The 26,244-nt window shown below is 33.6% G+C and overlaps 1 protein-coding gene across 2 annotated transcripts in view; it reads right to left on the bottom strand.

Moving 5' to 3' along the window:
* mino (glycerol-3-phosphate acyltransferase mino) overlaps positions 1-26,244 on the bottom strand; it is a 79,695-nt gene that overhangs the window by 37,256 nt on the left and 16,195 nt on the right. Inside the window, exons 1-3 of one of the 2 annotated variants that reach the window (XM_068769505.1) lie at positions 12,571-13,192; positions 2,707-2,854; positions 1,717-1,830 (exon numbers count right to left, since the gene is read on the bottom strand). In XM_068769505.1, the coding sequence (XP_068625606.1) occupies positions 1,717-1,830; positions 2,707-2,854; positions 12,571-12,680 (372 nt within the window). In that variant the 5' untranslated portion in view covers positions 12,681-13,192. Of the gene's footprint in view, positions 1-1,716; positions 1,831-2,706; positions 2,855-12,570; positions 13,193-26,244 lie in introns of those variants that run through there. The other variant, XM_068769506.1, reaches the window with a different exon arrangement.

The raw sequence follows: 26,244 nt of genomic DNA on the forward strand, positions 1-26,244 counted from the left end.
TTCTATTCAAATGTATACATCCACACACACTTTTATATATTAAAGTATATATGGACAGAAATATATTTGAACGTGTCCACATAGATGTACTTCTATATATTTATTTACATATGTGAGATGTCTTTACTGGCAGATTTCTCTACTGCAATATATTTTTTGACTTAAAAACGTAGGTCCTTCCAACTATATGCAGTCAGTACTTTGTGATAATGTTAACAAAGCCTGCAAATCATCACCTATCAAGAGAAGATTGGGGTATTCTAATCAAAGAATACCACAATCTACCGAAGAAATATCTACAGTATAATAGTGTAGCAAACTGGAAATTACTTGTTATTTATCCGTGCATAGATCTTTTCTTGGGCTGTCTCTCGAAACTTGTTTAACATTTTGATTCGAAGGAACCCGATTGGTGGTTGCTACTATCGAATTTTAGCGTATAATTATGTAAAACTGTCTCTTTTTATGTAGTCATCCATTCCACGAACTCTATATTTTAACCAAAGTACGACTTAATATTTAAACAATTGATGATGTCATTTCGGTGTTTTACTCATTAAATAATATTAAGACTTAAAATTTTTACGAATGTTAAATCTCTTTGACCCTCTGCTTCGACCCACTAGAATAAACACAGACACATTAGCATAAATATGTATTTTCAATATTTTTCGAAAAATACTTTAAATTTCAATTGTTTTTTACTTTCACACATTGTTGACTAAGGAAACAGCAAAACAAATTTCGGAATTTTTCTACTCGTGATTTTGTTCAAATTAAATAAAAACAATTTAATTTAAATTTATATTATCCGTGTAAATTTTCTTAAAGCATTTGCGATAAACGCAGACCAACAAACAAAAAATGTAATGAATTGTTTAGGATGAAAAATTTAAGAAATGAAGACTAGTTTGTATTAAAAAAATATTGAGTAACTTATGTTTTTTCAGCACCGACTTGTCTTATATATTAAAAAAAGAAACAAAAATTATAATTTATTTATAAGAAAGTGTTTCTGGGTAAATCTTTTACAAATCGAAAATACATACAAAGGCCATTGTTGCAGGTAAGCGAACGCATAAGTACAAGTAATTATGCACAAAGAGAACAATGGGTAAAAATGGATTGACATTTTTTTTCTCTTTTTGTCTATGGAAATACTTCTTACTGTTGTCTTTTTTATAGCAAAAAGCCGGCAATAAGAGGTACGCTTCACCGCTCGGCACTACAAAGAAATTTGTTGTATAATATCCTAGGAGAGCCGATTTTAGTCGCCTTATCCAATCGCCTTATTACTTAACTTCATCGACTTTCTTCAACATTATCGCACCTCTAATCCGAAACACGGTAATATTGCTATACTACTGATACGCAACAAACATGTATGGGACAGCTTGACGGCTTTAAACAAAGGATTTATAGTAGTGGGGTCCTTGAAGTTAGCCAGTACAGCCAAACTAATCTAACCTACCTATCTAAATAATAAAACTAATCTAAAATAAACTAAATATAAATTAATCTAATCTACCTGTGACAATAATGTGAGAAATTATTCATTAGTTCAATCTTAAGTTAGCATAAAATAACCATGCCGTAATGAAGACTCCTGCCAGAACGATGAACATTACTTCAAGTTTAAGTTTATAAATCAGATATTGAATAAATTCTTATGAGACTAAAGTGTGTCTGTTTTAACAATCAGCAACGTCTACTTACCCTGGACAGAGGCGCACAGCGGGCGCAAGCTAGGCCTGCCGGAGGCCGACGAGGAGGCTCCGGTGGGGGGACCACGGGCCCCTCCTTCACTCTATACAAAGAGGACGCACGGGACTGAAACAAACATCTCCCATTACATTGTCCGTATAATAACATTATCAGCCGTTTTGTTAAATTTTTAATAAAAGATATACAAGAGCCGTTAATAAATAGTTTACACAAAAAATTTGTTTATTTAAATTAATAGTGTAACCAAAATAATGAATATTTCAGTCATATTTTATCACAATTACCGTAGAAGCCAAAACAAAAGATTATAAGCGTTTAGCGTTAAAATTAATTTATATTTCTAATTTTCAATAACTAAATTAAGGTAAACGGAACACATATGATATTACTCTAATAAAATGTTAAAAGCGAAGACTTCCATGAATTTATCAATTATTATGATTCCTTAAACCGTATCTCGTCATTTATATTTATTGAAAATCTATAGGATTTCAGCAGCGGACATCCTTCGGCTGAAATGTATTTATAATATACCATTTAAATTTTTTCGGTACCAAATTAGTAAAAATAAAAAATTGCACTTTTAAATTCGGATGGGCTTTAACGCCTGCTCTTGTGTTTCACTTAGTCGAGAACCATAACGCAGTAGACCTAATGATCACTTAACATCGAGGTTGTGATGTTGTGTATAAATCATAACACTGTCATTATTTCTGCCGCAGGACTTCCATTATGGGACACAGGCCTCCCACATATTTCAAATAGGACTGTTTGTAAGCGGCGTTCATTCCAGTATGTTCCGACCTAAGTTCGCTTAGTTGAACGCTTCTGTTTGAGTGGAGGGAGGAGACAGATCACGGATTGGTCTGTTACACGATATACGTTTAGGTCTTAAATTCCACAAAATTCCAGAATACGAAACGACGTGATCGGTTACTGTTATTGGGTTATTAATTGACTACAACGAAGACAACAACTTACTGCTATCTCTGCATCAAGCTTGGAGTACATGTCGTTGTGATGACGTCGACGTGCTCGAACCGCTTGCCGTAGGGAGTTGGAGTCCCTTCCGCCACCACACCACCCTCCCACCCTCTCCCCGACTACCTCCAGCATGTCGGCGACACGGCTGCGAACAAACAAACACACTATTAATATTTTCAGAGAAAAAAGTCAAAAACAGCTGTAACTCTACGTAACAATTGGTCATTGCAGATACCTAAGACAAAAGACGAAAGCAGTAAGGCAATTACTAGTTAAATAGTTTAGCCCGCCTTGTGTGCCGCAAATAGCCCTGATAATCTTACGTAAAATCATAACCGTGCCGTTCGCAAGTGTAAGATTAACTAATAATTTTTTCGACTTCTATTAATTTAGTAAAAAAAATTAAAAAAGACTAAGGAAAGAGGAAGTACAGAAAGTGCGCTTTATACATATTTTATTGCATTATTTACGAAAAGATAAGAACGCATCGCAAATACAAAAGAAATTACGTGCCGTCACTGACAAGAACGGATAGTACTTATAATAAGAATTATATTTTTAAACAAAAATTTTAAATTTTCCTTCGAAATCCGTTATCGCTTAGTTGCCAACCCAATATATAATTATATCGTATCTCATTTGGGTAATTCGACAATCTAGCTAATCCATTTTATTTATTTAATTGATAGGTTCCCCGGCAGTACCGGCACGCAGAGAGTGCTGGAAATTTTTAATGGTAGTTGTAGCGGGTCCAAACACAAAAACCATCTAAAATTAAAACTATCTTCAAAAAGAGGTGGTTTATTTTTTAATGTTTTGTGTTTAAGATAGCACAACGGCTCTGATCTTTACGTTCCTAGACAAGGTGTACACATCGTTTTGAGATATCTTTTTGGTAAAGGAATACCTGCCCATTGTAAAAGGTGACCTAAAAGGGTCTTTAAAATCTACTCAAAGCCAATCCGAAGCGCACCAACACGAAGTTCTCTTGTTTTGCTGCGGGAACAGCAGGGTTTTGAGGGAGGTTTAGCGTCCCTCTGCAATGTGTCTAAGTAACATGAACACTTACTATAGGAGATCCTGGTGCCCCTTCAAATGAACTGAGAACAACTATCAAGGAACTCCCCTGTGGACAGGGTATCATATCCAAAAGCAGAACGCAAAAATACTCGCACACTACAGGTTCGTTGACGAAAGCCGTAATATACGTCCACTCACAAAAAAAAAACTGCGAGAATCTTAACCGTAAACTTACGAACATTTTATAGTTAGAAGATATGAAATCGAATCACGTTCCCGTGTATTTATAGATATTTCACGTTTGTTCAACGGAGGTGTTGTGTGCCAGGCACGTGTTTTTGCACTAGAGCAAAACGTCTACATACGCACGGTGTGACACATATTTTTTTACTCTCACTTTTTAATCCTTTGAAGCTCTCCCGAAAATAAATACTTTAACCATCATTTAACACACTCATCAATAAATTAATAATTATATTGACAGACAGATATTAGGTATCTCATCTGCTAGTAATATCGAGGTAAGGATGGGCTTTACACGGATTCGATATGTCAGTCAACAACCGTCGTTTTCAGTGTATAGACGCGTTCTCTTGATCGTTTGTTATATATTATTGTTTACTCTACAACTTGGCGTGTTTCAGGCTGAATCATATTTAATCTGTTTGTAAATCATGTCAAGGTTGTATAATAAAAACCTGAATGTCAGAGACCAAAGGCAGAACTGAAAATTGTTCTTAATATGTGTTCACTGCAGAGTATAGGCTTATCCCAGAGATTTTCGGCATCTTCCGACGACCATAATAAAGTCGTTTGTCCACCTTGCCAGTGAAATATCTACGCTGCGCTTGCCAGTCCATGGTCACACTCCAGAACCTTAAGGCACTAGCAGCCAGGTATTTTGCACGCTATGTGGCCTGCCATAGAGACGAGCATAGTCCATAAAATGTTGCACAACTGTGATCTTTGCCGATGTGACCCGAACTGCCTCTTTGCCAACCTCATCATAACTCCCTAATACATGAAACGCAGAAATTGAAAATGATGTTCACAGGTAATGATGATTTTTGTATTATCTTTAAAAAAAAACATTCAATTTTTTAAAAAAAAATGGCAATTTGTACACGAATCTTCATTCATTTACAATTGTTGATGACCATTATAATCTTCTGTCGACTTGCACAAAATAATGCCTTTGAAAAAGCGTTACATTAATTTCTGTCTTGAAAATACTGAATAATCGTATCAATTATTACACAAAGCATAATGCAGTATTATTTACGATGTCTGTCGTTCACTTCAAGGTTTTTATACTTTTAGACACGACTAGTGATTTTAATATAATTTTTTTTGTTTTGTTTAATATTTTATCACAATCATAAAGTTTATGTAAGTGCGAAGATAAAGTGAAATAATAATACATTCAATATGACTGTCAATATATGTCTGCGGCCATCACACCAACTAAATGCATCACGTTTCTCAGACGTAGTCGCTTCACAAGTGAATGCAAATTAAACATAATCAACATAGACATAATATACATAACAAACATAGCTTCCAACAAGCTAGAGAAGCTGTTGAACACCGACAAAATATATAGCAAAAAAAGTAGACGCAGCCCCAATACAACAGCCCGATTACCACGGTTTAGTACGCCATACAGGTGGTCAACAATCGAGTTCGATGGCGTGACATAAAACGACGGGACTCTGCCTAAAAGAAATTTAGGTTAAACTCATTCTGGTTTTTGCGTAAGCCTTAGGAATTCGTTAATTCTAATAAGGCAACAATGTATATACTGTCAAAAAATAAGAGAAAAAAACTGGGTTATCAGGTCTTAAGGTTACGAGGGCAGGCCAGGAATTTATATTAAAAAAACATTACGGAGCAGCTTATTACTACGAGTAATACAAAAAGTAACACATTTACTTTTTAACATGCATACATTTATGATAAACCTCTGTATGATTTAAAATAAATTAAGTAATTAGTTAAAACAGGACTGCTTGTCAACATGCGTGTGCTAGTATTACATTAGCTGTATGCAGGATGATTGGTTATGGGTGAAATAAAGTGATGAATATAAAGCTCATTTGCTGTCAATTAATGTACGGTACACCCTGTTTAAAAATCAATGGTTCAACACATTATTTATGATGTAACGATTTATAATAATATTTATATTATTATAATACTACATAAAATACATATTAATATAATTTTTTTTTGTCATTGACCGGTCGCATTAAAAAAATAACGTAACGTATTTCAGAATTATCACTTTTTACTGGGTGGTTAGAAATAAGTGTAGAAGCTTTAAAGCTTGTTGCTAACCAATGTGTTATACGTTTACTCCTTAAGCTTCTTACGCCTATAATCAGTCAACCATTGTAAGCGTTTGTAAATTCATATATAATATATCCGTGAACATTTGTTCAACAAAATTTAAAAAAACGAATTATATAAATGCCTTCTAATATTATCTTGGATAGTAACTAAACATGATGTTAGTCTTGTAATAATCCTGTCATTAGGACCTGTTCATTACACAGGACAGGAGTTACACTGCTGCCCAATTAAGCATTTACTGACCACCCTAAAGCCTCTTTTTAAGGTAGCGAAAGTCAAGGACTCGGGGGAAACTCTGCCTGAGCTGTCATATACTACTATTTCACAGGATTAAATTTATTTATGTAAACATTATAATGAAGAGAATTCGCTAACAACGTTTGTTTACTTAACAACGTTTCTTCCCGACACCTAATCATGATAATAGATAGTTAATTTTCGGAGCCGTTAGCAGTAGTTTTAACCTGCACGACGTAAGATGTTGCGTTTCAAAATACAATCAATGAGTCACAATATTAACAAAATGGCACCTTGCCGCTATTCATATGACAAAATATTTCAACTGATTACTATTTACGTGCTCGCATCACTTCTAGTGGAGGAGTAAAACTTGTTTACCCTAATATTTTTAAATAAGTGTATCGTCTCGGTCAATCATCAAAGATATAAATATTTTGTTTAGGTCCACAAAATCAATGTACTATAAAATAGCAGTCCACATTATCATCACTATATCAGCCATATTGTAAGGCATAGGCCTCCCCGCAAAGATTGTAGTCTTCCCGCGACCTTGACCATGGACATCGGTCCGGTCCATTTAATGGCGGACCACAACGCCTCTACCGGCTTGTGATCGCCACTTAATAACCTAGCAGCATATTTTCACAAGTGTTACCAGCTTGATGTGAACACAATTTGCATATTATTATTATTTTTTCATTAACAATAATATCAGAAAATTACATACAAACAGGAATGCGCTCCTACAATTTTATCTCATTGTATGTTTTCTCTCCAGAGTAATTTAAAGAAAAAAAAAGAGATACAAATGCACTTGAATGTTGCGGTTCGAGGAATGCTAGAGATGGTCTGAGAAGTTTTTTAATATTAATATATTCGTACCGTGGACTTTTTACTATCAACCTTATAATTGAAATTAAAAAAGAGTTTAGTAACAATAACGTGTCATTCAAAGAGCTTGTGATTATTTAAGTGAATCTGTGTTCCCTTCACGTGGGCCTTTGCAGGTTCATGAATCTAATATATAAAATTCTCGTGTCATGGTGTTCGAACTTGAACTCCTCCGAAACGGCTTGACCGATTTTTACCAAATTTTACATGCGTTTTCCATACCCCTAAGTGATAAGGGTGGTCCACCCCTAAATTTTATTTTTTATTTTTTAGACAATTTTTTTGGTTTTTATTTTAATATGATACAGCATACAAAAATACATACAAACCTAAATTTTCACCCCTCTACGATCAACCCTTATCTTACATTTGTTAATTAAAAACTTTAATTTTTTTTGCAAAACAACGTTTGCGGGATCAGCTAGTATTTATATATATAAAGGTCCGAACCACGTTTCCTAAGAAAAGTCCCTTGAGTTACATAGTACCTACAAAAAAGTTTAGGCTATGAAGAACTTGATATGCCTTAGTAAACCCGGTGAAGCTATAAATTGCCACAGACAAACAGCGATGTCCAAGACAAAAAAAGCAGCGATTTTAAAAAAGTGCATCTGCTCGTAACCATTATAGAGGTCCATTTATAATACATATTATAGTAATTTTATTGCAAACTAACAAGCCGAGACTAGACCCATCCGCCTAATGGGTTTATAAGTGTCGGGACCATAGAAGTTTTTAGAGAAGATTCGAGCGCAGCTGAAACACGCAATTGGTTACAACACATTTGTAAACGAAAAAACGATCTAATACAGTTCATACCATACAAACGTCCGTCCGTAATAAAGTTACGTACAAATTAAATTACAACTAATGCATTGCCTACAATCTATTGTCTAATGTTGACTACCGACACTTCATTGCAGCATTGCATGTTGTAAACAAAAACCGGAACATAAAAACGGAACAAGGATAGCTAATTTTGTTCTTTAACAATAACGGATAATGGATGAAGAGTGTATATATAGAAAGTCTTTATGACAATAAAAGCATCAATTTATGTTTTAGTAATCGCAATAGAAAAATTTCGGAATAACGACGTATTTTTCTTCTAGTGTTGGCTTATTTAAAAAAAATTGTGTATAATCGTTTCACTAAACGGATAAATAAACTCTACTTGCGCTAATAAGACTATCATTCGTTTGTGCGTGCGTACACTCACAAATTATTTCCTTTGTGTAATTTATGTTAAGTCAATGAAGCCGCCTCCATATATTTTGATTATAACTTTCCGACCTTTTTATTAAATTAACTTAGGTATTTTATTACACCTTAGTACGTACGTATTATTTAAACATTAACACGCTAAGTTGATCAATAAAAACATAGTTCAAAATATGGAGCGTATGATATCTGTTATAGAACTTACGCAGCGGCCATGACTTTGATTCTGTTTATGGCGCTAAATGAACTCGCGATTTTGTTGCTAGCTTACGTGATTTATCATCACCGTCTCAACGGATAAACGCTCGCTGCAAGGTATAACCTTTTCTCAAAGATTCGTACTATGGCCGATCTAGTTCTGCTTGCATTCAGTGACTTTTTCACCCTTGACTGCGTCCTCGGTCCACCTATTGGAAGGCCTGCCTACACCGCGTTTGCCGGCTCGTGGTCAATTAATAAATACAACAAATAAATACTTTAATTACTTTAAATTGAAAGTGATTTACGGAAACAATTGCTGTAAAAGCAATAAATAAACGAGCTAATAATTTATTAAAATAAACTCACTGTAGAGCTAAATGTAAAAAGGTTATACTTATCATAAAATTACTCCGCTGAAGTAATTTATAAAATTAACCTAAAAAAACTATATTATATTGTACTTCCTTATCACTTACGCTAAAGAACTGTTTCTTTTATTGCCCTTATTACCATGCCATTGCGGAAAAATTAATTACATCATTTAGTAATCTGGTGAGTAGTTGCTGATAAAGAAGATAACATTAACAATGGCAATTGAAGGTTTACATCTAAACGTTCGGTCTGGTACAGTATATAGTCAGGTCACGTGTCTAGGGTTCGATATCGAGCAATTACGGCACCGGTAAATAGTTGAATATGGGGTACATATATACACACATTCAATTAAATTCGCACATATCTTTATAATGTTAATAAACATGTTGTCCCATAAATCAACGTCAAACCAAAATCGGTATATGAGACATTTAATATACACAATAAAATGTTAATAAAAAAAATATGCACCTTGACATAACCGTAAATTGATAAAATAATGATTAACTCCTACATGCATAAGGTAAGAATTAACTTCTAATATGGGCTGCAGTGGGAATCCATTGGCTGAAAAGAAATAGAAGAAGATGGGCGCCAAAGTTTCCTTAAATAATACTGTCAGCTAAGATAACAGTCAGTATGTTACCACACAAAGAACTGTTTACTCACTCTGGGCCACATTGGCAAGTTGACATTCACTCTAAAAGTCATGAAGGGCACTATACTTGGAAATCCTTTACCAGGCTGAATCAGGAATGATTAAATCAGATTCGCAAGTTGTGGCAGCAGTGGGCAGACCACATAGCGCCCGGAGCAGTTGACCTGGTTATAAGGTTCTGGAGAGGAGTCCACGTTGCGGCTAGCGCAGAGTAGGACGTTGAGCTTATTAAGGTTGTCGGAAGACTGTTTCCAACCGATCTAATTGGAAATCTATAATGGAGATCTATGTCTAGCTGTAGATAAATTATGAAGGTCCTTACTGAAAGAAAGTTACTGACCTCAAAGTTTAATTTATGTTATTTTCCTTTCTTTTTCCAACGTTTGTTTTAACGACACATTTTTCCTCCAGTTCGTATTAAATTTAACTGCTGACTCATTTGACTCACGATTAGGTCATATTTGCAAAACATCGCTGAATATGCCAGACGAGAACTTTTTTACACCAATTTATCGTTTAATAACGTGTTAATACGAAAATAAAATGTAAATATGTAAAAAAATCTATTCATACTTTTTTTATCTGTATAAACACACAAAGAAAACTTATTTAATTATAAAATATAAATAATTATTAAAACATCAATAACTTGAAAAAGGGTTTGTGTTACAATTTATAAACGTGTGTAATATAAACTCCATAGTTTATTAAAACACATAAAATAACACGAAAGGAGAAGTACTCTGATAGGAAGGAGACAAGGAAAACCAAAAATAAATATCCCATACATACGTGTTCGAGCAATTCAAAGTGTTTATAATGACGGGCTAAAGGCCATCGTAAGATAGTTCATAGTGACAATATTTGGGGAGGGCCTATGCATTGCAGTGGGTAATACGATGATGATGATGAAATAGTAGTGATATCATTGAATACATTGCCAGGTTATCATTTTGTTCTACTATTGTTTTTATTTATGATTTCATTTAGATCCACCGCCGACGGGTAAAAAATAATAATGTCGAACACAAAATATAACATAAAATCAAGAACTATTTTGCTCTATTATTATAAGTGAATACAGCACGGATAATAAAATCACTTCATTAAATTTTGAATCATCACATACAATAAAAGAAATATAATACACAATGTCTGAATCTAATAATTAAAGAGATAATTAGAGAAAATTATTAAACAATTATTTCTACATAAAAAAATTCAGAAAACATTTCAGAAATCTAATCAAAATTCAACATCAACAAATTATGAATAGAACATAAATGGAAGATATACTCATTTCTGCGTTCTTTTCAAAAAAATTTATCACACTTTTTCTGAGTTAATAAAATATATAATTTAGTAAAATATTTTTAGGTCCGAAGTCAAAGTTTTGTCTAAAACGATTTTCTATATGATAGAATTTCCTAGAGGTTACTTTGGATGATGAATTTCATGCCTGGTAAGGCGAGAAAATCAAACAACTGCTGTCGAACAGTAATGACAAATCCGAAACACAGTTATGTTTTTATTTCTGTATTTCACTTTTGATGTGATGCACATTTTATTTGTGTTCTTTAAGTTTTTGTAATTCTCTATATTCACTCTCTCCTCCCTTCAACAACAATACTTTTTTAGTATTGATTTGATGATGAGATATTGATGACCGGCGATTGACAAACAGGGTAAATGATTTTACGGATTCGACGGTTGATACATTTTGTAAAAAGATTTCGCTTCAGTTTTAAAGTTTTGGTTATAAATTATACAAAATCGTGTGACTTAGCTTAAATATGATTCGGCTGCTTTAAGCAATTTAGTTATCTATTTTTTCTTTTTAATTAAAATTAATGTAATGGCTATTGTCAAAAATATATTTTTTTTATTTTGATTGGAACCAGCATTTTGGTATACCAACGCTTAAGAACATCTTGACAGCAGAAAAAGAAACTGCTGAATCCATGAGGAGCTCTCGCAAAACCTTCCACGAAAAATTGTTATATACCATCTTTAGTAGACGCGGAAAATATATTTTTTTAATATTTTAATTATACTTATACAAATCTACTATAACAGTCACTATTTAAATGTGTGGATTTGATGTCTTTTTCTATATATTTTACGTATGAAATATATGCAATTGTTGCGTAAAATCAATCAGTAATAATTCGCTAATTACGTAAGCATATTTATTACATTATGCAAAAACATGTTAATTCTGATTTTGTAATGCAATAATCGCAGTTTAAACTTAAAACAACCATTGCGCGACTTGACAAGAGTTTATTAATTGATTTTCTTTATTTTTTATATGTTTATAAGATAAAAACATTCATTAAAGTAATAAATGTTGTTTAATTACGAAATACAAAAAATTAATTTACCTAATTATTTTTTTTATTAATTACCGTGTGATTAATTTACATTCTGTGGCAAAGATTACATTACACCATGTGACAAAGTTCACCCATTTGTCGTTTGTTCAAAAGCGTTGTAGCTTTCATCGTAATACAAACACATTTTTTTTTAAATATATCTATTACTTTATTTACAAAAAATATGTCACTTAAACTTCGAAAAGAGTTCAATCTTAATACACAATGTTTATAGAGAGAGAATAAAAACTAGATATATTATATTTCATTTATAAAAACTATCCAGTATACAATTAAAACATTTTCGTTTCCTTCAAAAATCCTTAGAGAAACTTAAGCTTCACGTTTTAAATTTTAGAAGTTATTTTTTTTTCACGAATTTACAAAACAAATTTTCTTACACTGTTTAAACAAATAAGTCCAACCAAACATTAAAAAGGTCAATAAAATAATAATAACAGGAAACTTTAGTTTTTTCCTACGCAAAAATTTAATGCAATATATTAAATTTACGCGTAAAAAACATACCTCGAAGTGAAGAACCAGTAGAGAATGGCGGTGAAGATGGCCAGCTCAGCAGCACCACTGGCCACCCTCACATGCTCCACAACCGTCCACATGCTGATCATGGTATCCATTTCTGACCAGTTTTTACCGACGGTGGTCACTACATCACCAACCGTCCAATTATGAAACAAACTTAGTCGATCAATTTTGACCAATTCAAATTAAAAATGAATAAAAATAACGATGTCCAGTCACGAATTTAAAACATTTAATGTACAATCACATTCACTTAGAAACGATGCGACCTACAAGGGATTCGTATTAGAGGACGTCGATTTCGATTGCGATGCGAGACGTCTCGACGCGTCGGGTGTCGAGTTCGAGCTGATTCAATTTCCCGATGCGGGTATCAACAAAGGCGTTCGTTTTGTCCGACGCACATGCTAATGCGAGAGGCGGTGGCGTGACAGATAACTTAGGCACTAACTCAGCACTGCGTATCGAAGTTAAAACGATAATTAATACGATCTAATTGGCACTTTACACGCGTGTACAAAGGTCACGTAACATTGCCACGATACTTCCACGGAGATCAAAGACTAATACGACAAACAGTTTGGATGTAAGCAGTTAAATATATCCATTAGCATTTAGCATAAAAAGTAATTAATACGCATGTATTTGTCAGGTGATTTGTACGACAACAGGTATTGTTAGATAAGGATGACATTAAAAACTAGTTTATCACGCAGTTGGTTGTCGATGTGTTTCCACAAGTCTGTCATAACAACAGCTGACACTATAGACCCCGCGTGGCGCTATCACATAGCGACAACTTTATCATAATTACTAATTATTGGGACAAATAAATAATAACCTCACCAACCAAGTCGCACTTCAATACGAAAACATTTTACGCAACAAAATCTTAAACCACTGCACCGAATCTTTATAAAATAGATTCCAAAAAAGCAAATTAATACGTAAAATGATAATCAAATTTTTGTGTTTTTTTCGCTAATGAGTCCTACAAAATAGAAATAATTAAAATTAATTTATTCTTAGATACATATTTGCAAAAACATTTAAAAGTTTTCTTTTAATAATTACACGTTTTTGGTTTTACCGAGTTTTATTCGATGTTACTTATTTCTACTTAATTTTTCGACAAAATGCAAGCAGGTTTATTAGTAATGTACGCTGTGTGTATCATTTTCAGCGTGTATATATTTGCGAACATAATTTTGACAACATATTTATAAAAATGATATTGTTTACAATTGTAAACAGGTTCACTAATAAGTAGTGGACAATATTTTAAAATTTTAAGCAATCTGCAAAAAATAATAATGATATTAATAAAATCTTTATTCATCATCAACACGTCAGCCGAAAGACGCTCACTGCAAAGCCTTTGCTTTTTGATCTGGTGATCTAAGGGGGAGGTATAGACATCCTCCAAAGACCACCACATCTTGCGCAGTCCGTATTCAACAACCTCCTGTGACCTTAACTATATCGTCGGTCAATTTTTATTACAACAAAGTATTTTAAATCATAATAATGAGCAGGGTAACCATATGGTAGTGGACTGAGATATACAATCCCATATAAAACACACTTCGTGCCTTAATTATATAGGATTGCCCTTGCTCAAAAACAAGGTTCTAGATGGGCAGCACCGTCCTCCGCGCACTATAATACCATTAAGAATATTTAAACCAAATTGTAATTCACGAAGTGGAATGAATACATAATTTTAACGGTAACCCGTAGAATTGAAATGGTAATATGTTTACAAAAAAATGTTGTAAATTTTTGTATCAAATTGTTTATTCCATCGAGTTTTTCTCCTTTTAAATGATGCACAATGATTATTAAAGATTTTTTTAGGTATTGGCGCAGCCACTTCTGTTAAAGAAAACAGGCATCGTTAAACTATTTCATATTTGCATAAAAATGAAAATTTTCGCGGTATTAGACTTAGGAAACTAAAGTTCATCGCTATTGATATCATGAGCTTGTGCAAATTCAAGTGCCATTTAAAAAATTTACACAACTCTTTAACGTTTCTTTTAAAAATAAAAATGTGATTCAAATTAATTTTAACACACTACAATCGACTACGTTATGTTATTGCAGAATTTCGGTGTCAAGGATTAAGTATTGCCATAGTAACATAATTTGGTTCACATCGTTTAAACAGTTGTTACGTTAATTAAACAGCATTGTACATATTTGGACAAACTTATTTTAAGTCTCCTCATTTTGGCTATATTACTTTACTTTTTTCATTTCCATTATTAATAAAAAAATCTTGCGTGTATTTCTTCGCTCTATAAGCTAAATCGAAAAACATATTTATAGGCAGTTTCTAAACACGTTTCTTTACACAGGACCACTAAAGATGTATGTTTTTTCTTACGCTGCTGTTACACGGGAAACAGTGTTAAACAGATTTCATAAAACAGGAATGACAATATACTATATTTAAATCAATATTAGAAAATGAACATAAAACAGAGGGCTTTTAAATAATTAACATAAAAACGATGTTGGTTTCTAATTTAGTAAAAGTGTAACGATGGCTTCTGTCTTTTAGTTTTCATATAATAAATTACACTGTATTCTAAACTTCTTTAGCTCAATTATGTATGGACAGCGCATCATTATGATAAAACTCTAATTAATATGAATATCAGGTGTCGAATAGTTTAACTTTGCACACATTTAAGCGTTGATGCTTGTGACACATTTACGGTACAAGCATCAATACGTTATGTACGTAATGTAATAGAATTTGAGCCTCTGCGAGTTAATACAAACAATTAGACCGTAACGACAACACATGAATATAAATTTTTTGTATAAAAATTTCGGAAAGGCTTGGATAACAGAACATATTCCATTCAGAACCGTACATCAAACTACATCGAACCCGACGAATCGCGTGCTCCGAAAGAGAAATCGACGTCGCAAAATAACAGGGAACAATTGTACGATGATAACACGATGTTAGCAAATTTTTACCTTCCCGACACTGATCACGAGGGATATTAAGTAAAATTTATTAACGAAGTTAGGAGGAATTATTTAAGAAATGCACTTTTATATAGGGCGCGTGGATGAGAAACTAGACGAGGTTTTACATAATAGCGCAACGTCAGCGTTCGCCGAGACGTACGGACGTCTGCCCACGCGCACGGCAAATGGAAGACTAAATCGAACGGCTACTCGAATGCCAACATCGCCGGTTACTAAAGACCGTATGCGCATCGCGAACTTACACGGCCGAGGCTTTTTATAGTCAAATTCATATAAATTACAAAACGAGTTTTTATCAGAAAAAAACATAGTCATTTAATAGAAGTATAAAAGAAATATAAATAAATTGTCAAATTTAAGAAAAATTTAATACTGAGGTTAGGCTTAGCTTAAGGCAAACCGTAACATTCAGTTTATTCATTTACTTTGAATTATACAACAAACTACAAAAAAAATATTACTAAGTGAGGTCTTGTCGCAATGCACTATATCTTCTAGCCAACCATAATAAAGTTTCTAATAACAACAAAAACAAGATTTCTTTAAGATCGAATTAGTATAAAATGCAATTAAGACACGTTTGGTTTATATTTTACACATAACTTTTTTAACATATTTAAAAAGGGCAGCTGTGGAGTTTCTGACCGTTTCTTCTCAGCAGGTCAAAATGCCGAGCTGGTGGTAGCGTACTACTTATAACGTTAAAATAATTGACAATTCAAGTGCGTGTTAATGCCTAGTTGAATATAGATATTTTCAATTTGAACATCAATGATTCTTACCGCGGGCACCTGTTTGGTATGTACATAAATAAAATTTAATCGCCAAAGTGCTCCTAAGCGGAGAAAATAATTACTCTTACAAAAATAAGTCCATGTCGTACACTAATTAAAAGTAAGACTTTAAAATAATTAATAACGTGGTCACTCTGGAATAGGTCATATTTATCTATTTTGTTCTTTTAGACTCCGACAGTTCAATAACTTTAGACAGTATGAAGTCTGTTGAGCCAGTAAGTTCAATTTTTTTTATCTGTCACAGTTCAAATAAAAAAGCTACATCGCTACTTCCACAGAAAGCAGATTGGGCACCGAACAAAAAAATGAATTGGACTCATTAAAGAATTTTCCGATTACATTAATTTTTACTTACAATAAAATAACAGAAAATTGCAGAGCAACTTGCATTTTAGGAAATATAACTGTTGAAACTTTGCACATTAAACTATTAGCTTAGAACATTATCTGTTTGACAGATGCGCTGCAAATCATAGTTTTATGGCCGCATCAGACAGTATTTATCGATTACAAAATTAATTTACTTATCACATATTTAATCAATAAAGTGACCACTCCAACGTACGTTACATTAAAATATTTTTTTTGTAGAAATATGACAGGTTAATGACCCTGGCAGTAAATCCATCGGAACAACGGGTCATCGTTATCATCAATAACACACCCACTGCAAAGTATAGGCGTTGCCCAAAGATGGCCTGATGATCGATCTCGCCCTGCCCGCTAGACTAATCTAATAAAATGATAACCAATAGTATTTTGTCCCAATTTAACAACTTGTGTAAAAGCGGACTTAATGCCTTATAGACATTCTCTACCAGTCAATCCAATGTGGGGCAGAAATAACTAGAATGCAGGTGTGTGAATATACAGAATAAATATTTAACCATATAATACTATACGCTATTCAAATACGATTATATATACATGTAATAAGTAATAAAGTTAAAGCTTTAAAAACTATTTCCAATCATATTTCAAGAATTAATCACTCTGGGACCCTGGAATGCGTAATAGTAAACAATAAATGATTTTAATATGTAGCCACATTTTGAAAATAATTTTTCTTACTACATTATTATTACGTTATATATTATATCACAATTGTTTTTAGATAGGATGTACACTTTATTAATTATCAGTAAAGGAACTATACATTCACACCTTCAAAGCTTTTTCACCTAAATCCAAACACCTGTATAATATAATTTCTTTTTGAATAATTTTGTATACATGCTGTATTTATTTAAATCCGCCTGACGCTTCGTAGTTCCTGCGAGTTGAGGACTAGTTAATAAGAATTATATCTTTATACCTATAATTTAAACCTTAATAAATAAACCAATAAATTTTCCAGTCAATAGCCGTTTTTGCAAGCATCTTGAGCCAGGAAAACTATTTGTACTATCGAATATACTTGCATATACAAGCTGTCAATTATAAAAGTATAAAATTTCGTAGATTAAAAAAAATATTAGGAAAAATATAAGAGAATTCTTATACCTTTTATTGATTAAGATATCTGTTATGTTCATAGAAAATATTTAATATCGCTCTACGGCAGTTTATATTATGAGGTAATCAATTTTTTTAAATAAAGTTGTGACTTTAGAGTACAAGAGTAGTAAGAGAAGGAATATATTAAACGTCTCTATTACCTGAAAACGTCTTAAACTTTGTTTTTTTTTTAAGTGGTTTTAAATAATACCAGGGCATGGAAACATGAGAAACGTCAAACCGTCTGTTCTTCAATATCTTATAAGCGTCTTGTCAATTCCTTCACACGTTTAATACCCTACGGCGGTGGTTAGCACTAGTACACATACAATATCATACATAGGATTAGTGTCTTTTAGTATATGAGCATTAATAAATGAAAAGTGTATAGCATTTGATATTGAAAATAAAAATAAATATCATAGCGAAATTTAATTATTACAAATGGAGCTAATAATGATTTTGTATAACTATTATACAATTTATAGCGAGTTTAAAAATTTCTAAAATCTTTGCAATTAACTTCAACTGGGTGAAGAAATACGTCGGTTTTTAACAATCGTGCCTAAAATTAAGAAAAAACAATTTGCACAAATAGTTGCCTGCATATATTATCTATCAATGACAAAAGAGAATAGTAAATAATATTTGCGCAGTTAGTGACGCAACTACTAATTTAATAAAAAGGCTAAATCACTTCATTACTTTAGTAAAAGATAAGATGTTTGATGTATAGACGATATTTATCTACAGTAATAGCGTCTCCTTCATATCAATAAATGTTTAATTTTTTTAATGAAGTAAGGCTTTTATTTAATTTATTTTGATTAATAAAATAAAGAGTCTATTTGTTAAATCTCATATTCACGACGGTGTTCAAAATTATCCAATTAAAAAGTTGATAACTTTGCCATGCCATAAAGATTAATAATTAACTTTTTGTTCATTTTACTTACAAAATTCATTATTCATATTTACTCAAAGATAAATTGCTTAAAGATTACTTTTTACAAAGACTTTTAACAGCTCAAAAAATCTCCATTACTTTCAGGATTTAAAGACATTAATAAGACTAAAAATAACAAGACCAGCAATTGCCGAAGGAAAAATTAAACCTATTTATGGTAGGTCTGGCCTCCACCGCCTCTGACAGCAGTACTCTCCAAGCAAGTGGAGATGTAAGGCTCCCTTACTTCCCGTACGTCAACAAGAACGCACGATTCAATCTTTGGGTCACAAGATAAGCAGGCTGCCATATTATCCGGACATAGTACCAATGTTGTAGGCACACTAACTTCCCGATTTTCATCACATATACCAGTCAGATATTGAATAATCCGATAATTAGATTGTGTAATAGGATCGATGAGAAGGTCCTTAGAACGTCTTTGGGGGGATGCCGAGGGACTAGCGAGATGCAGTCGCTATGAGCAAATCAAGATGAATAGAGGCTGTCTCGAAAAAGCCTTAGAAGCAAGCCCTAAAAAATTCTTGAACCGAAGGTATTTTGAGGTCGCTGTAGAGAACGATGTTACATCGGAACCACTACGCGCCGGTAGCCATGTGGATGAAGAGGTTCCGCAGTGTCTATAGTGGCCTGAATATCGACGCCGGGTAACGGACGAAGACAAAACTTGCGTAGGAGAATACGGGTCTTACACATGTTTTGTAGCGGAGGACTTTGTGTCAGAGAGAGATTTTTCTGGAAGAGCATAAAAGTGGATAAAGTTGTTTAGGAACCGAAGCCTAAAGTCAAAAGTGATCCCGAGGTACTTGACCGAGTACTTCCAAGGAAAAGGACAGCCGAAAAGAGACAGTCGTCATATATTCACATCATATTTGCTGGCAGGCCACCATTTTATAAGACCACACTGAGAATATTTAAGCTACTAATTTGCGTTGATTGGTAGCAAAATCCGTTGCTATTATGTCCCGCTGTGCACAGACCCTTGGTGAAACAACTTGCTTGAAGACGCTCAATACAGTAAAATATGTGATGTAATACAAAAGTGGAGGCCTGAGCGAGCCCTCGTGCTCAGTTCACACAACCAATGAAGCTGTCAACAGATAAACAGCATTCGTTAATGCTGATTACGATTGTAACGACGACGAAAATTAAAAAATGGCAAGACTTTAGTTTTATGAGAAAAAAAAGCGTACTAATACCAGCTGACACTTTATAGTAAATATACGCAAACGTCTGAAGTACGACAAACACGGAGATTCAAAGTCGTTATATACTCGACATGGTTCCATAGATTTTCACTTTAATGCAACCGTGATGACTTCGACGCCTTGATGTATTCCAACTAACTTTGATAGCTTCTGGTTGTTGCGACATATTCACTGCTACATGCTACATGATATAAGCATACGTTCATATTAACTCTTACAATACCGAAAGTAACAAAAAGTTATACCTATAGATTTTATAAGTTTAATTTATTTATATATGATATAATAGTTTTGTTTCTCATTTATCCCCATAAAATAGCGCTTGACTGAAAGAGCTGATAATTAGTAACTCTGTCTTAGTTGGGAAGATGCACGAACCTAATAAAGGAATATTACAATACCTGGTGATAAATATTGCACATCGACCTTTGGAAAGACACAATCGGCTAATTTAGGCTTTCGTTTGTCAGTCGTGCGACAGAGATAACGCTCAACGAAGCCGAAATTAGCAGATTGTCTCTTTCCAAAGGTCAATGGGCAATATTTATCGCAGTGCACTGAAAGTTTTCTGATTACACCTGTAAAAATTAACGTTAATCCTGAAAAATATGAATGTAAATAATTTTTACCATACCGCTACCGAAAAGTTGAACAAAGAAAACACCTTCAAAAGCTTTGAATTGACGAAACTTCACAAAGGTTGATTGGGCGAAGAAAGATAAATTAAAAATTAGAAATAATGTCACTGTTTTGTTGACTTAATTTAGCAGTTATTTTTTTATTATCTACCATATGAATGCTGCCTTTTTGAAATAAGACAACGGAAATAAAATTACTAATTTTTACGTGTTTTATCATTTTATTAATTCATAATTCCAAATTCTAAGAAGGGAAAAAACTTCATATTCATAAAAGTAAGCCTATTATTAAATCCTTTTTAAAATAAAGTGATTGCTACCACTGGTACAATGTTCACATAAACAGAATTATTTTTAAACTTTAATAATAGAGATGATGTGCTTATTTAAACATTTGAAGGCAGCCAAAAGAATTTACCAAACCAAGGCGATATTAAGAGTTAATTAAAAAAATTTAAGGGCCACACGTTTTGCTAAGACCAATGCCGGCCGTTAAATCAAACATAAAATACCTATTTTCGAATTTTTTACAATACATATATAATAGTCATCCATGGTCACAAATTGCACTTGTAGCCATGTTTGATTATTCTTTGTAAGAAAAATCGTTGTGTATATGTCGTTATGTGTCGATCAGTCATAAGTCCCCATTGACCGTGAGCTTTGTTGTTTACCTTAATATTATGCTGTAACATTAACACTGGATATTTATTAACCGATGGTCTTCTTTTATGGTGTTTTAAACATCATTATTTCCTACTTTATATATATATGCAAAAACCATGATTTTCAAGGAGAAAAGCATACTGTCATCATTTGTACGTATTATTGATATGTTAAACCAACTACTAAGACTAATGCCGAACCGAGAACGAGAACAGAACGAACCGTAGTTGAACTTTTGGACTATAACGAATAAGTTCGTCAAAGACGTTTCCTGTGACTGTTTCCTCTGGGTGACCCTCACGCCTGTTCACTATACAGTTCATCCGCCTACAATACAAAAGAATTCGATAGCATGAGAAATAACTAATGCCACGACCGAAGCCGAGGCTTCCAAGAGAAACCCCGGTTACTATATGCGCATTTTCCTAGCGCGTGGTACAGCGGTGCCGGTCGGACTATAGAAAAGAGATTAACTCTAAACACTCTTAGCATTCTGTTAGCCAACTGTGATGAATTTTCAGCCATTTAAATTAAAAAAAAATAGTGTCGACACGAAGAGAAATGACTTAAGTGTCACGTTGTTTAATAATTTATTTTCAGCGTTATTCTTTCTTTCCTGAAAACAATAATTTTTTATAGAGAATCAGAAGAGAGAAATTGTGAAGGATGAGAAAGAGGTAGTTGAAGGAAATAAAAAACTGTGTTGAAAAAAATCTTGCAAAATATGTCCATGTCTCAAAATTAAGATCGGGAGACGAGAAAAAAACTATAAATCTCAAAAATGTCAATAACATTTATTTGACGGCCTGTAGGACAGATTTTTTATTAAAAAATTATTAAAATAAAGTTATAAAGGTCGGAAGCACGTGGATGCAAGCTATTTTCATCTGGGCCTATGGAGAAAAAGGCCTATATCAAGCAGTGGAAGATCTACAGCTGAAATGCTGATGATGATTAAGTTCTTGTAACTTTCTGCGGAGAAATCTCAGTGTTTCTAAAATTGTCTTGTTTTGTTCGGAAATTCTAAATCCTCAAGCCTTGAGTTTGTTGAAGATCGAAGCGGGAAGCGACCTACAACCAGCGTCTTCCGAAGACCTTAATAAAATCCTCCGTCTCTACCTTATATGTACGTTCTACTCTACGCATACCTCTTCGTGGTGTCTACCGCCGAACACTTCTCCAATGTATCGATCTAAAGTGTCCCCCATGGTAATTTATATTACTTTTTTTTGATTTAGCTATCACTGGATTACCAAACCGCCAAACTCTAACTCTACCATAGACCTTTTAATAATACAAACGTCTCTATCTTTATGTACGGCTTCTTGTCTGTTTATTTTATTGTGCCAAATAAGGTAGACAATTACGTTACATACTTTGTATTTACATTAAAATTATTCCACTGTAAATAGCTTAATATTATAAGAGATAAATAACAAAAATGTCAAATAATCAAAATGAGGAACAGGAAATATGTTTAAGGTTGTCGATAACACGCGCTCTTGGATCATCTTACCGATGACATTAAATCATACAAACAATGTAGAAAAATAAACATTAACTGAGTCATCGATAGAAAACTTTTGCAGAAGCATTTGTTTTGCTCGTTACCTAAACAGTGTAAAAACAGACCACCTGTAACGAAAACTGCTAAACGTCTGCTTCTATTTATATCCAAAATTGTTAAATATTCCCGTACTCATTCTCTTCGACTCTTTTGTCTTCAAGGCGGCATCTCACGAGGTATTACGCAATATTTTGTATTTCATTTATATTCGGTACCTTTATACATTTTATAGTATTATCGAACTAATGGGTTTCAGTAGAAAGTTCTAGATCTAATAAACGATAGGATATAGAGTGTAAAAGCTATGAAAGAGTAAATCTATAGCTCATTTGCTGTCAATTTTTGTACGGTATATTCTATACAAAAATCAATGGTTTCAGAAATAATAAATAATATAATGATAATACACGAGCAAGCGCTTATAATGAAAAAGTTTCAAAATTGGAATTACTAATAATAAAAATTAATAATTATTTACTATCACACCTTACAGACTTGGTACTACCAGAAGCTATTGGCCTACATTCCAATGATAAAATACATATATCAGCAACATCACTTTATACAGGATGATTGAAAATAGGTGTAAAAGCTTTAAAGCTTTTTAGCTGGCAAATTAGCTATAATCTTTAAAGCTTTTCCACCTACAACCAAACACCCCGTATATCAACCGTTCTTGGGTATGATCATACATTAATAACAACAGAAGTAACGATCAGGAGGATCTCTTTACACTAATTTATAAAACATGTCTGTCCAACTGTGACAATATAAGCGTTAAATAAACCATAATTTACAATTTATGACGACAAAATTGAGTTTTTATAGGTTCTTAAAATCTCGTTGCTGTATTAATAGACTGAAATTATCATCATAATAATTAATAAAAGTGTAAGTGTACCAATGTAAACGATACTCCCGAAAATACAAAGCTATACTATATATAATTTATTACATAATAATATTAAGTAAAAATATTGTGTTCTACACTCCATACAAAATAATAAACAAAGTAAGCCTTTATGGCGTACAACGTACAAAGTTTTTCAGGTTATTAAAACAGTTTCTATTCATTGATATAGTAAAAAAGAGAAAAAACCTATATAGAGTCGAGTATTATATGCATTCTCCTGTAATTATTAAAAATGTTATATTTATTTTAACAATATTCCTAGATTATTCGATATGTATTTTGCATAACATTATGGCGTTTAAAAGAGCCGTCAAACAATACCGAGTATACATTACCGTGTTTTCTTTTTTTAAACGCCGTAGCTAATGAAACAAAAAATTATTCAGATTTTCTCTTGATTCACTTCAGATTGTCTCTACTGCGCAATTTGGACAATGGAATTAGACTAAATACAATCGGTTTTTTGTCCGGACTTCATTGCTGCAAGAATCATTTACAATTTCCACGGGTTTGAAGTGGCGATGTACAAAAAGCGTCTATATTAGCAGCCTATTGTATAATGCCTAAGAAACACCAAAAGCGGCTAGCTTATGACCTTTTTAAGGTAGCAAAACTCAATGGCTCCCTGGATAGCTTCGGCTCGGGAGGCTCCCTCTTGGAGATCATGGCTCGGACTGTCATCCGTCGATAAATTCTGTTTAGCTTTCTAATATAAAGGTGCCAGACCTAGTAACCTTGCCTTGGTCGGTTGCTATTGCCTGGCTAATAACACTACTACCACTTCGGAAAACGATAGCGCAGGGAGAAGTGGCGACAGAAACTCCAGCAACGGTTCTATCTAGAATAATCGGAGTTTCGCCTCCCCTGTGATATGTGATCCTACTTCGTTTCTGACGAGATCAGTATACCGTGGATTAACGTTTTGTATTTTATGATACCGTACATTAATAGTACTACTTATTTCTCAAACTGTTGAGCGCAAATATGGAGACGTTGAGACATATAATTTACCGAAATATTGCTTTTGTTGCCCCCCCCCCCCCCCCCCGCGCCGCTAGTTAAAAAACAACTTAGTAAATTAAATGCATCTATACTTGTAGTTAAAATCTTATTATTTCTACAAAAACACCTACAAATTTATTTATTTATTCGAACATAGTAGTAGGAGACATACGACAATTGCTTAATTAAAAATTACTTAATAAGTGTTGGCCACGCGACAGCTTCCGGCAGTCGCGGTCAAGCGAACACGCGAACAGGCGGACGGGAGTGTGGAGCAGCGGTAAATGTCACAATCGGTCAATTGACCAATACCGGGTAATTGATGGCCCCCCGAATACAGCGACACGCAACATCGTAAATACGTCGAACAGAAGTAACGAAACGTGCTGCCAGAATATTTTCTTGCAGGTTAGATATACTATATCTAACCTCATTGATTAAAACTACTTGTATTTAAATTAAGATAAACTTACGTTTTATAACAAAAAAAACGAAATGGGGCAAGTGTATTCACTAGATATAAGGCCCTGCCGATAACAGGATTTGTCTGCAAATGATATTTTGGCAGCAGTGGAGTCAGAGTTTCACTGCTGCCCATGTATCATTTGCAGATTCCGCAGATTCAAATCAATTTGTAAGCATGATCAATTTTTTTTGACCGGACTCTCGCTGCGGCTCAAATGGCATTTAAAGTGACAGAGCGCGCAGGCTTGCCTCTCTTAAGGTAGTGACACTCGAGAGCTCCCAGGAGAGTCTCGACTCGGGCCGCTACCTACTACTATTTCACCGGATTAAAAGGCAGTCAGCTCTTAGATTGCTTAGGTGGACACTCCATAGAGTGATTAGGCCCAAGGGCCCTTGTGAGGGGGGACCTCGGCTTAGGCTGTCACTCGTTGATAATACCCGCCTTAGCATTCCGACACAAGGCGTTGGCGTCCCGTGATATATTTTGCGGCCTCGTTTCCGATAAAACCAATTGGATATCGAATAGCAACATTAAGTTAGTACATTTTATAACTCTAAAACATCTAAGCTCGGACAGCTACAGCGCTGCCAAAAACTAACACAATATTGCTTGTACAAACTTGTTTATTGGCTGATAAAAGTGCGACCCAGCGAAACAAGATCAAGCAACGGTTAAAGTCCTCATTGATAAAGACCAATTATTAAGCAAAGAAATTAGTTGTCAAACAAACTAACAATTAATGTTATTTTTTATTTATGTCTTTTTTAATACATTGTTCTTACTGTCCGAACAGAAACATACTGGCAAAAAATATTGACCTAGTCACTTTCTAAAGCAAAAAAAATATAACATACGTTCGGGATCACCTTCACTTTATTTATGGATTAATCATTATCATCAAGTCAGCTGACATACCGCCCCCCTGCAAG

The sequence above is a fragment of the Battus philenor genome, unplaced genomic scaffold, assembly GCF_028537555.1.
Source record: "Battus philenor isolate CCGP_79_NKW_IND1 unplaced genomic scaffold, ilBatPhil1.0.hap1 SCAF_28, whole genome shotgun sequence".
NCBI classification, from domain to species: domain Eukaryota; kingdom Metazoa; phylum Arthropoda; class Insecta; order Lepidoptera; family Papilionidae; genus Battus; species Battus philenor.